Source organism: Sorex araneus, chromosome 4 (genome assembly GCF_027595985.1).
Source record: "Sorex araneus isolate mSorAra2 chromosome 4, mSorAra2.pri, whole genome shotgun sequence".
Classification (NCBI taxonomy): Eukaryota; Metazoa; Chordata; class Mammalia; order Eulipotyphla; family Soricidae; genus Sorex; species Sorex araneus.
The window spans coordinates 104,061,813-104,074,958 of NC_073305.1; the positions used below are offsets into that span (position 1 = coordinate 104,061,813).

Sequence of the window (13,146 nt, forward strand, 5' to 3'; positions counted from 1 at the left end):
AACATACAAGTTTTTCATAATTGAGACTTTCATTGAAAATGCTGTTGACTGTAGATAATTTGAATCAAGTTGATGCATAGCATTTTCCAATATACGATTGTCTAAGTCAAAAAAATTTTAATGTATTTGTTACAAACATTTTTGTCCATGTAGTTTTATTTTGGGTTATTTTTAGTGCTAACAGTAGGTTGTTTTTGGTAGGATGATAGCAGTGATGATGGATTCCTTGCCGATGACAACTGCAATTCAGAAATAGGACAGTGGCATTTAAAGCCTAATATTTGTAAACAGTAAGTATTAACTGATTTGCAAACTATATATTTTTATTTTAGTCTTGTCAGAATATTTTAAAACGAAAGTTTTTATTTAAACAAGTTCTTCACATCAAAAGACTTCTTGTTAACAAAAGCTATTGTGAAAAGATTGTTTCTTGTCTGTCGTGTCCATGTATTAAGTTGCAGCAAATAGTCGTTTTAAGTCCTCTATTTGTTACTTGCATCACACACAAACACATTTCCTTAGAGAACCCTATTCCTTTGAAATGGTTATTTGAGACAGGAACAGACAAGGAACTGTCTGAGATTCATAATGAGACTTGGGGTTTAGATTTCTTTTTTTTTTTTTTTTTTTTTAATTTTATTGAATCACCATGTGGAGGGTTACATAGTTCTCAGGATTATGTCGGTTATACAATTCTCAAACACCCTTCCCTTCACCAGTGCCCATCCTCCATCACCAACCCCCCCAGTAAACCTGCCGCCCCCTCCCACCTCCCCAGTCCCCACCCTTGTACTTGATAAGTTTCACTTCGTTTATGCCTTATCTCGATTACATTCCATGTTTCAACACACAACTCACTACCGTTGTTGGGGTTTCCCCCAAAAAAGAAAAGCAGTCCTATTGCCAAGGAGGCATTTGATAGTTCTCCACTGCTAAGAATATAGAGATATTAAGTCCCGCTGTTTGTTACATAACTTTTCTTTTTCCCCCTTGCCCCGCGCCACCGAGTTCACGCCTGTTTAGTAATCGCCACGCTGCCTGACAAGGGGAAAAAAAAAAAAAAACGAAAAGGATGGTTATTTCCCGTCATCAGCAGACGTGGGGCTCTGGCTTAGTTGATAGACTAGTAGAGTGTCTGGAAGCAGTTTCTGGAACCGAAGGTCTTGCGCTGGTATCGGCTCCGGCTCGAGATTCCACCAGCGTCCCACTGTTCCATGTACATAATTTTTCCCCTTATATCCCATTCCCACGCCACCAGGTCTGTTTGCTTAATGGACATCACACTGTAGTTGACGACACGCCGCGTTTCTTCCCGAGAAAGAAGAAAATTTCTTCTCAGCTGGCGTGGGGATATAGCTTAGTTTAGTCTAGAGAGATGGCTACCGTTTTGATTGCCTTCAATATTTCAGCAACAGACTTACTATTCTTGTTAGGATCTCCCACAAAAGTCCGACCCATTAAAAGCGAACCATTACATATTGCTGATGCTAAGATGACATTAGGTCGCGCGGCCGCGGCAGCAGCCGCACGGTTTTGGGTTTCTGTATAAAGTCCAGGGAAAGTACAACCAGAAATAACATCACTACAAACTTTTACCCTTTTATGGTGCTCATAAGATGGAGAAGTCCTGCGCTGTGTTCAGGAGGGAGGAGTTGAGAGAGAGAGACAGGTTAAAAGAATTGGGGGATGCCCGGGTCCCACTGTTTCAGCGCACCGTGGGGTCTCTGGTCCCATGCCGGAATTAGTTCAGTGGGCTGCCTGGAGTCCAAGGGCCCTCCCTTGGGCTCTTCTATCATGCTCGCTCCGCAGCCGGATCCAAAGGGAAGCACACGTGGGGGAGGTGGGTTTAAATATCTATCTGCTGTGGGCGGGGGTCGCCGCCCCCGACCCCTGGGGTCTCCCGCAAGCGCGCGAAAGCGTCCTGTTTCAGCTGGATCGCCGGCTCCATTTTGCGCTCCGGAAAACCGTGGATCGGGGTTTAGATTTCTTTGATAGCTATAGTAAGAAGGCTGTAGAATGACTTAGGGCTGTCCCAAGGAACAGATCAGATGGGAACTGCAAGTAACAATTTGTTTGGTTCACTGAAGTATAAGTAGCATCTGTTTCCAGACTTCATCTCTTTCCGCCTTTTTTTTTTTTGTTTTTTAGAGCGAAACTAAGTAGTAGCAATAGTACTTAGTTTCTGGTTCATTTTATTTATTTCATATGTTGAGGATCAAGCCCAGGTCCTATGGATACAGAGCACGAGTGTCACTTTTAGACACATTCTCGGCTCTAAATAGCAAATTGAAAAGTAAATATATTTTGTTTGTTGTTGGGCCACACCCGGTGGTGCTCAGGATAGACTCCTGGCTCTGAGTTCAGGGGTCATTCCTGGAGGGCTTGGGGAGCCATCTGGCTTGCCAGGGATCAACCCCAGTTGGCCGCATGCCAGGCAAGTGCCCTACCTGTTGTACTATTGTTCTGGTCCCCTGAACAGTAAATTTTATTTGTAAGTGAAAATCAGAGATTTTGAATAGTTTAAGAGATTTATTTCAAATTCTCATAAAATTTTAAACAGGAGACTCTAGGAAGTAGTATTCCAAGTCCTTTTGCAATAAATTAGACTTTCCCGGTCTTTTAGTGTTGTTGGGATATTTGAAGGTTGAGTATTAGATTGAGCTTGCTGTAGTGGGATCCAGTATTTTTTTTTTTTTTCTTTTTGGGTCATACCCAGCGATGCTCAGGGGTTACTCCTGGCTTTGCACTCAGGAATTACTCCTGGTGGTGCTTGGGGGACCATATGGGATGCCGGGGATCGAACCCAGGTCGGCCGCGTGCAAGGCAAACGCCCTACCTGCTGTGCTATCACTCCGGCCCCCCCTCCCCCACTGGATTTTAAATGAATTCATTTATGTTTTGATTGTTGTTTAAAATAGGTAAAGTAGGACTTTTTTTCTACTTTTGGTGATATAAAATATGAAGATGTTAAAATCTTTGGAATTGCTTGGGCTTTATTCTAAATTTTGAAGTATTTTTAGGAACCAACTGTGGAGCTTTAATGATATATTTTAGAACTGGGTTACGGTTAAATCTTTTTAAATTTAGTATTTAACCATGTATTAAGAATTATTGGGTATGCGTCAGTAAGACTTTACTAAGACTTACAGAGGATGCTGAAATAAAAATTTCACTCTCTGCCAGATTTTCTTGAATATATTTGTATAAAGTATACAATTTGACAATCTTTTCTGGTTTTGTGTGGTTATGGGAAAGACATCTATCATAGATAGAAATGTTAGTTGATAAAAGAATTTTATAGGGAGCATAAATGTGTCCATGCGTTTTTTGATTGGCTGTTTGGTTGATTTTTGGGCCACACCTGGTAGGGTTTATTTCTACCTCTGCTCTTAGGAATCACTCTGGGAAGGCTTGGGGAACCATACATGGTACTAGAGGTGAATCTGAGTAGGTCACATGCAAGGCAAGAGCCTAATCACTCATGTTATCATTCCAGCCCTATAAATGTTACTGCTAATGCACATCTTTTTATGTCTTCTTAGCATTATGAAGTACTAATATTTGGTCATTCCTACCCTGCAGACCTTGTATCCTACTAATGGATTCACTCAGAGGCCCTTCTCGGTCAAATGTTGTAAAAATTCTAAGAGAGTAAGTAAAAAAATCATACCTAGTGCTTTGTCTGCTTGTTCCTTTTTTACAAAATTTATTTGCATTTTGGTTTTGGGGTCACACCGGGCAATGCTCAGGGGTTGTTTCTAGTTCTGCGCTCAGGAATTAAGTTTCTGTCTTGGCTTGAGGGAACCATATGGGATGTCAGGGGAATGCCCATGTTGGCCACATGCAAGGCAAGCACCCTGCCCCCCCCCCCCCCCCCCCGTGCTATCGCTCCAGCAATTACTTTGTCATCTTGTGGAATGAGGGACTGTGTATATTTTCTTATCTATGTGTGCTTGTGTGTGTGTATATGTAAACATGTATGTTCTTGATATACATGTATTATTGCAGGTATTTAGAGGTGGAATGGGAAGTTAAAAAAGGAAGCAAAAGAAGTTTTTCCAAAGATGTTATGAAAGGCTCTAATCCAAAAGTACCCCAGCAGAACAACTTCAGTGATTGTGGTGTTTATGTATTGCAGTACGTAGAGAGCTTTTTTGAGGTGGGTTTCAGTTTGTTGATCTGTATGATAGTGAATAAATATTTGACTTCAGTTTAAAAAAAAATACAAACGTGTACACATATTTTTAAGAGCTCACAAACATCCATTTTGGAAATTATTCCAGGAAAAAAATCTTCCAAATTGGAGAGTTTTAAGATATAAAAAGACTATACTTCATCAGACCTAAGACTTGTTGATCTCATTTCCTCACCGTTAATAAACTCTTCCTCTCATATTATCTCCTCAACTTTTAAGAGATCTCCCTCATGATTTGGACTGCTTATTGTACTCTCTGTTTTATTAACTGCTCCACAGCCACAAATCCTGTTTTTCTTAACTATAATCTGGTTTCATTCTCACTGTTATGTTCAAATGGTTCCTAATTTACGAGCATCATTTGATAATATTGACTATCCCTTCCTCAATACTCTCTTTGACTTCAGAGGTACAAAACAGGTATAACTCCCACTTGAAATTCATTATAGTTATCTTGGCTATTTTTTTTAAGTTTTTATTGAATATTCGTGAGATTGACTGTTACAAAGCTGTTCATTGACTATTACTTCTTATCCACAATCCAATATACCACAAAGTCCTCTGAATTATTTGACTTAATGTCATTGTTTGACTATCTCCACAGCTTCTAAATCTATCGTACTAGACTACTTCAAACTGCTGTACCAGTCTTTCGGTTTTTTCACTTGAAAACTGAAGTGTAATTTCATTTTGTGCTTTAAATCCTACGGTGACTTCCTATTGCTGTTGAACTAAAAAACAAAACCTTTCATGCTGTCTGCATGATTCTACTCTTATGCAAGCCTATAGCCTCATCTCCTGTCTCTTACTCTAGCAGTCTATATACTAGCCACCTGAGTGTCACATAGTTTCTCATACTCTTTCATGTTCTTTCTTGTTCTATGCCTTGATTTATATTTTCTTACCTAGAATTTTCTTCCCTAGTATTTCCGTCATTCATTCCTTATTTGGCAAATTCATACTAATTTGCAAGTCTTAACTTTATTATCACTCTTTAAAATATCCTGAGATACTCTGCTTTTCATGTCATGCTTGTATATTCATTGTTTCCATTGGTTAGGTTATCTATTTAGAACCTAAGTCACCAAAACAATTTTCTTTAAATAAAAGACTAGGTAGTAAATATTTGAATATTTGCAGCCTTAAGGGTAGTAGCTCTCAATCAGTGCTCATGGGAATCCGGGGGTCAACTCAAAACAACAGCGTAGCTGTGCTCAGCTGCTAAGGCCCAGTAGAGGACTACATCCACAATATTTAGAGGGTTCAAGGGGTGCTAAGTCAATGAGGTTCATGGAGGGTCCTGAAATGTATCAAACCTCAGGACTCTTACACATGCAAAGCTGTGGTCTAGCCTTTTGAACAAGCTTCCCATGTTACTGTAGCATGAAAGCATACACAGATGATGTAAATAAGTTAATTTGCTATGTTCTAATAAGACATTAAATGAATTAACTGCTTTTTGTTCTTAACTCTGGAATGTTTTTGTAATTAAAAGTAAAATATTTATAATTTTCGATTATATGTAATATGTTTATTTTCAGAATCCAATTCTGAATTTTGAACTACCTATGAATTTGACAAACTGGTTTCCTCCCCCAAGAATGAAAACAAAAAGAGAAGAAATTCGAAACATAATTCTGAAGCTGCAGGAAGAACAGAGCAAAGAGAAGAAGAAACCTAAGGACACTCACTCAACAGAAACATCTTTAGGTGAAAGAACAGATCAGTATGTCAACAATATCTCAGATTGATCATTTCTGATGCTTGTCAGTATTGCCTTCAGAAACTGTGACTTTCAATTTGGTTATAGACAGTAAAGAACTGAAATGCTCACTTCTCAGTGATTTGAAATGTTAATGCTTGTATAAATGTCATATAATTAATTTTCAATGGAGTATGTATTAAGTAAAAGTTTGTAAATATGTTAATGAGGCCAATTTTTCCAGCATTTATAATTATTTTTTTCACTTGTTAGGAAGCTTTTGTTTTGTATTTTCTGTTAATAGTACTTAAAACTGCTCTAAACGCAAAATAAATAAAAAGAAAATATTTATAGGAGGAAATGATTAATTGATATTCTTTAGTACTTCTGTATCAAATCCCTGTTGGTTGTGTTGCACATTTCATAGGAATATTCAATTATATAAATGATAATCTTGGTGATGAAATGAGATTAAATCTGAAGTATTTTAAAGGAGAAAAGACATTTTCATATGCTTACGTGGCTCAGAATAACACCTTTTAAATTTTTACATTCCCTCATGTTGAGAGAACCCCAAAATTTATACATATTTATAACAATACAACACAATTATCTAAGAAGAAGCAGTATTGTGAGCAATTCAAAGAAAAACAGTCTGAATCAGAGTACCAAATATGTTTATTTATAACATTATTGTTGACTACATTTCTGAAGACATCAAAAACTCAGGTTTAAACTATTTTGGTAAGTGCAGCTTGAACTCCAAATATCCCATGTTAACTTTCTATGTTATACCTTTAAAAGTATACTATAATCTGTGTGATATAATTAACTGGTAAAAATTTTTAATCTGTGAACACAAATTTAAATAGGAAATTTACTATTTTTTGTAATGGTTTTTAGCTATTTTTTCATTGCTTGTTTTCTTGTTATTTTGATAAAATTTCCAACCGTTTGTGCTTGAATTTTCAGTGTAAATTATTTTTACATGTAAAAGAATCTTTAAGTGATCGTTTTGATGACAGATTTACAACTCATGTAGGGATCACGCATATATCTGTTGAAACTTATTTTTCAAATGAAATGTTATACATTTCTTTCAAATTAACTTTGAAACTTGAAATATATATTTTATAAGTTATCATTTGCTTAGTAATGAATTTAAGTGCACATTTAACAAAATAGTTGAGAATAAAAGGTAGTTTATTTTATCAACAGCAATTGATCTGGCCATCTCTGGCTTTGCCACCAACATTTTTATGTTGTTTTCTTGACTTTACCAGAATCCATAGTTGTGTTGGGAGTTGATCTAGGATTTGTTAACAACAACCAAAACTTACTTTTGAGACACTCATTAGGGAAATATTTAGATATCAGTTGTAGTTTTTGTTACTTTGAACTATCTTAACATTTTATTTCTGAGTACTTTTGAGGGCATATGACTAGGTTGTGCTTTGAGCCACATCTGGCAGTGCTCAGGGGCTACTCCTGGCCACGTACTCAGAGGTTACACCTGTCAGTGTTCAGAACCATATGCCATACCAGGGATCAAACCAGGGTTGGCTGCATGCAAGGGAAACACCTACTATCTCTCCCTTCTGTGCTGATTGCATTTTTTGTTTTGAGGAATACTATACTGCTATTAGTTTAGATGTGAAAACGAATTTAATTTTATTATTTTCAGAGTATGGAAACATGGTTTTGGTGTTCTGATCAAATTAAAACTAAAAATGGGGGTGAAAGTATAGCAGTAAGTAAAATTAGCATATTTAATTTTCTAATATCCTGTTTTACCCATGAAAGGTACTGAAAATACTATTCTGAAATGCTTTTTAAATTTTAATTTCTAATTGTTAAATTTATTGCGTTAATTTTTTTATAAGATAAAAATATGACATTCCTTAGACCAACTCAAGTCAATCATTTTAACAGATTAATACAGATTAATGTCTACAAACTTTTTGACGTACAATATCCAGCTATTTGATTGTATATCTCCCACCACATGTACAGTTCCAGTTTTCAAAAGTTACGATGATGACTTGAAGAAAAAAAATTTACATACGTATATAAATCTTTAGAGACTGCCAGGTTTATTTCTGAAGCTAAACTTGAGAATCTCCAGTGTATGTGGCCATTCACTTGGTAATTATGTACTCCAGTGGTTCTCACATGTAGTTTAAAATGATTATCAGCGTTTTGTGAATGTTATTAGTTCTTGCGAGTGGTGAAACAATTTTAAAGTTAGAGGTTTGTTATTAGACACTGAAACTGCATGATGAGTATCTGGTGTCTTAACTAATTAGATAGAGCTGTTGTATTTGTTTTCTTGTTGGATAGAATAACAGTTGATCATTTTTAGAAGAGTTTTAGATTACTAGCTATAAAATTTGTATGCCTTTTAGCTCTGGGTAGTTTAAGAGGAAGGTGGCAGCTAGCTTGGTTTTTTTCCCTTTGACAATTCTAAAACAGCTGAAAACTTAATATTATTCCAAGTTCACATATACGTAATTCAGCTAAGCATGGTAATCTGTGCGTAAGCTACTAGTCAATTAAATATGGGTTGTTATACTTACTGGGACAAAATAATCATCTGAATTATATTTCAGTCATGAAACTGAATTTAGTATTTTCTTTATAAATACCCACTCTTGTGGCCCAAAGAAATAGTATAGCAGGTCAGATGCTGCCCTTTAAGAGTTGACTGAGTTTGATCCCTGGCTATGCATGTGGTCCCGTGAGCACTGCTGTACATGGCCCCAAAATAAAACAAAAACAAAAAAATTGACTTCTGACAACTCAAATGTATTATAAAAATAATTTTAATTTTATAGAAATAAAAAAATTAAGATATCAGACAATAATAAAGAATATTTTAATATATAAGAATTGGAGAGTAAAGCTACTGGAAATAACAATTGAATAACTTAAAGCAAATAAAACCCCTGAGATGAACTCATATAGTGTAGTGCTTTAAGTCTCAAAGGGATAGAAATAACAGGGTTGCTTTAAAGATCACTTTGAAGACAAAAGGAAAGGTAAGAGATTACATAGTACAATTGTGCCATGGGTTATTTAGTCAAGTGAATATAAAAGTTTAATAAGACGAAGTCACAGAGACAAAATTATAATTGTATTAAGGAAAAGTAATCTAAAGAATGCTGAAGCAGGATATTATGGTATACTTAAAATTATCCTACTCTTTGGAAAAAGGGTCAGGAAAACTGCTATTTAAAACTTTGATGTAATTACAGAGAAAAAAATGGTTGATGGGTTAGAAGAAATAAGCGCTTTGGGAAAAATAATCTTTCCCTTCAGGGATCTGTATCAGTAGTAGGTTCCTTGCCAATGGTGCCATCTTTTTTTACTGGGGGTGGGGATGGGAACCTCCCTGGAGATGCTCAGATTGCCCACTAGTGTGGGTCTTGTGATTCCTGGCTTGCACCTGGCTATGCACTGATGCTTGGGTTTAGCAGTGCTTGGGGGTAGTGACAGAACTACACCCAGCAGTGCTTTATGGGGCCATACATTTCTGGAAATTGGGACCTTATGCATACATTCCCATAGTGTTGAGAATATTTCCCCTGCCCTTCTTAACACCTCAATTCTGATAAAGTCAGATCAAAGAATACGATAGAGTACCCTAAACCAGTGTTTCTCAACCTTTTTATGGTCATGACCTCCTCCTGACCTTATTTCCTTCTTGTGACCCACCTCTCCTACTGGTTGATTCCCTAGTATCCTGGTGTTACCCGCTATATTACCTGTCACCCACTGGTATATCCTGGTGGGCCACTGAAGGGTGGAAGGGGAGGGGGTTGCATATTGAAAAACATTGACCAAAAACTCTACTAGAACAAAAACATTGAAGAAAAACTCTACTAGAGAGTACTCAGAAAAAATGACCTATCAACTTAATGGCCTAAAATATTTTAGAACAAATTAAAAAAGCCTATGGGTTTTCATTAACATTATTACAACAGTTGATTTTGTTGTTTTGTTTGTTTGGTTTTTTGGTGTGTTTTGTTTTGTTTTTTTTCTTTTTGGATCACACCCGGCGATGCACAGAGGTTACTCCTGGCTTGTCTTTGCACTCAAGAATTACTCCTGGCGGTGCTGAGGGAACCATATATGATGCTGGGAATCAAACCCAGGTCGGCCAAGTGCAAGGCAAACGCCCTACCCACTGGACTATCGCTCCAGCCTCACAACAGTTGATATTAATTGAAGATGGTTATAGTGAGGAAGATTTTTCCAAAAGATTTTATTTCTAAACTGTGCATCAAAATTACCAGGGAGTATTTAAAAATACCTTTGGTTTCAACCCTAGTGGTGCCATGTGTTTTTTTTTTTTTTTTAATTTTTGACTCTGATATGCAACTCAATACAAGCCACTCTTTTGAGGGAAATAATATGTGCCCTTGCTAGCTTTTATGTCAGTGGTGCCAAAGGTAATAAGGCTTTTGTGCATTTTCTTACCTCAAATGCTTTAAGATGCCCCTTTCCCCTTATGCCCATTACATTCTTGTTAGTTACTAAAATGCTATTACTATACTTTTAAGAAGTTATAAGGAAAATTACTAAGTTAAAGACTTAGTTCCAATTAGACTGGTGTCTTAATTTCAAAAGATCCTTCACACTACTAGATAAAGCATCAACTATTGATAAGCTTCTAAAATGAATTATTAATTGAATGGTTTGTGAACTCTTGAAGTGGTTACCAGGAGGTATGTCATAAAAGTTGTTTTATATCTTTAATAGTATTCTAGAAATTTTCATAGGATTTTCTCATTATATTTGAAAGCTCTAGTTTTGGAGAATATTTAGAACATCTGTGGCCAAATGTGTTTGGAAATATATAACTGAATTAAACAGGTTTCTTGTACCATTACTATGTACATGAACAGAATGATTAAAAGAAAAATACAGCATGACATATAAGATATAAAATATTGCTATTTCCTCTTCAGGCTGGCTTGCACATTTATAGGAAGAAAGAGTAAACTATTCAGGAAGTTTTTGAAGTAAACCTTACTAGATGATGCGTTTGAAACTTGTCTATGATCATATTTTTACATTTTTAAATGTAAAAAAGCTAGTTGGGTATATGACTTGGGAACTTGAAAACTGTCTTTGCAATGAAAACACTACAGTTCTAAATTGTATACAATTAGATTCTTGGGAAAAATTGATAATATTAATTTGGTTGCCAAAAGTTATCACCCTTAAAGTCATACACAGATATAAAATGTATAAAAATATGAAATTCAGTTGAAAGAGTAGATGGAGGCTTTTCTTTATTTCTGAATCACTAATTGCTGGTTCATACATTCCTAACTTTTCACTTCGTAATCCACTTTAGAATTTATAAGCTGCAACAGACAACTTTTATACCTAGAAAAACTATCTTCTGGCAGAGCCTGCAAAATGTATACTAAAAGCTAGTAAGTATTTTTTATTAACTTAATGTATTTTTATTCCCAAGTAAGTGAAAACAAGTTGTTTAACCATGTTATAGGACTTAGTATGTGAAATGAAATTGATCTTTAAATATTACATGTTTTGAATAGCTACTTTGTATTAAGTGTTTGGGATCTAACACAAGGAATTAGATACCATATTCTTTTCTAGAGTTTCTTTGTAATATAATGTGAGGGACATCTCGTAACCAGCCTCACAAATGAATCATTACAAATAATATTCAAGAGAAGCATAAAGTATATCAACACAATATAGTTTAATCTGTAACATTGGGGAACTTTTCCTTGAACTGTTGACGGATTAAAGAGTTTCCTCAGCAAGGCTGGGCTTTGAATGCTCTCCTAGAAACTAATATGGCTCAACTAAAAAAGATGGAAATAAATAAAATGTCCATATTTTTTTAGTAAATGCAGTGTGACTATGGAAACTGGGAGGGGGTTACTGAACTATGTTATATTTTAGTACATTTCAAGATATTCATAATTTTTATAATAAAATTAGAGACGTGATTAACAAGCACAGATTTAAGGTGGAAAGTAAACTGGGAACTGATCTTGAAGTGCCTTAAAGCTGTGTTTATTATTTATACGTTATCCTAAAAATTCATTGAAGCATCTAAACAGGAATAAAATGACTATAATTGTTGAAAAGGTTATAGTGATGGTAATTAAAACACTAGAAGAGAAAGAATGAGTGCAAACTAATTATGTAGGGTAAAGGATATGAAGAAGCCTGTGAGCCTGAAATAAGACAATTTGGATATTTGAAAAAATTTACTGAAAGGGAAGGGGGGGGATTAAAAAACTTATAGTTTGGGGCTGGAGAGATAGCACAGTGGATAGGGCGTTTGCCTTGCACACAGCTGACCTGGGTTAGATTACCAGCATCCCAAATGGTCCTCCAAGCACCGCCAGGAGTAATTCCTGAGTGCAAAGCCAGGAGTAACCCCTGAGCATCACCAGGTGTGACCCAAAAAGCTAAAAGAAGAAAAAACTCATAGTTCATACTCAGTCTTTTTTTTAATGAACAAAGAATTTAAAAGAAATACAAATAAAATTGGACAAAATAACTGGAAACATTGACCTGTCTTTTTAAAGAATTATAAAGTATGTGAAACAACAATTTTTAAGCATATTACATCTTAAAAATATTTTTTAGGGGCCAGAGCGATAGCATAGCGGGTAGAGCGTTTGCCTTGCATGCGGCCGACCCGGGTTCAATCCCCGGCATCCCATATGGTCCCCCCAAGCACCGCCAGGTGTAATTCGTGAGTGCAAAGCCAGGAATAACCCCCGAGCATCGCTGGGTGTGACCCAAAAAGAAAAAAAAAATTTTAAAGCATAAAAGTGACATAAAAGCTGCTGGTGATGTAGCACATTGGTAGAGCATGTAAGAGACCCTGAATTCAATGTCTAGCACAATTTTTTTTCATTTTTTAAATTTAATTTTAATGTTTTTAATTGAACCACAGTGATATACACAGTTACAAAGTTGTTCATGATTAGATTTCATAAAATGTTTTAATACCTGTTCCTTCACACCATTGTACTTTTTCTACCACTAAAGGTCTCAGTTTCCCTCCTGCTTGCTTCTATAGCAGACACTTTCCTTCTCTCTCTCCCTCCCTCTCCACCTCTCCCCCCCTTTTTTTTCTGGGGGGTTATGGTTTGCAATACAGATAATGAAAGTTTATCAGGTATATCCCTTTACCTACTTTGAACACTCAGTTCCTGTCCAAAATGGCAATTTTCAACTATTATTGTCATGT

The 13,146-nt window shown here is 36.0% G+C and overlaps 1 protein-coding gene across 3 annotated transcripts in view; it reads left to right on the top strand.

The window, feature by feature from the left end:
* SENP6 (SUMO specific peptidase 6) overlaps window positions 1-7,108 on the top strand; it is a 109,142-nt gene extending 102,034 nt beyond the window's left edge. For all 3 annotated transcript variants that reach the window (XM_055137234.1, XM_055137237.1, XM_055137235.1), the window contains 4 exons: window positions 202-290; window positions 3,583-3,651; window positions 4,009-4,159; window positions 5,737-7,108. In XM_055137234.1, the coding sequence (XP_054993209.1) occupies window positions 202-290; window positions 3,583-3,651; window positions 4,009-4,159; window positions 5,737-5,946 (519 nt within the window). In that variant the 3' untranslated portion in view covers window positions 5,947-7,108. The remainder of the gene's footprint in view (window positions 1-201; window positions 291-3,582; window positions 3,652-4,008; window positions 4,160-5,736) is intronic.
* The last annotated feature ends 6,038 nt before the right edge of the window (window positions 7,109-13,146 follow it).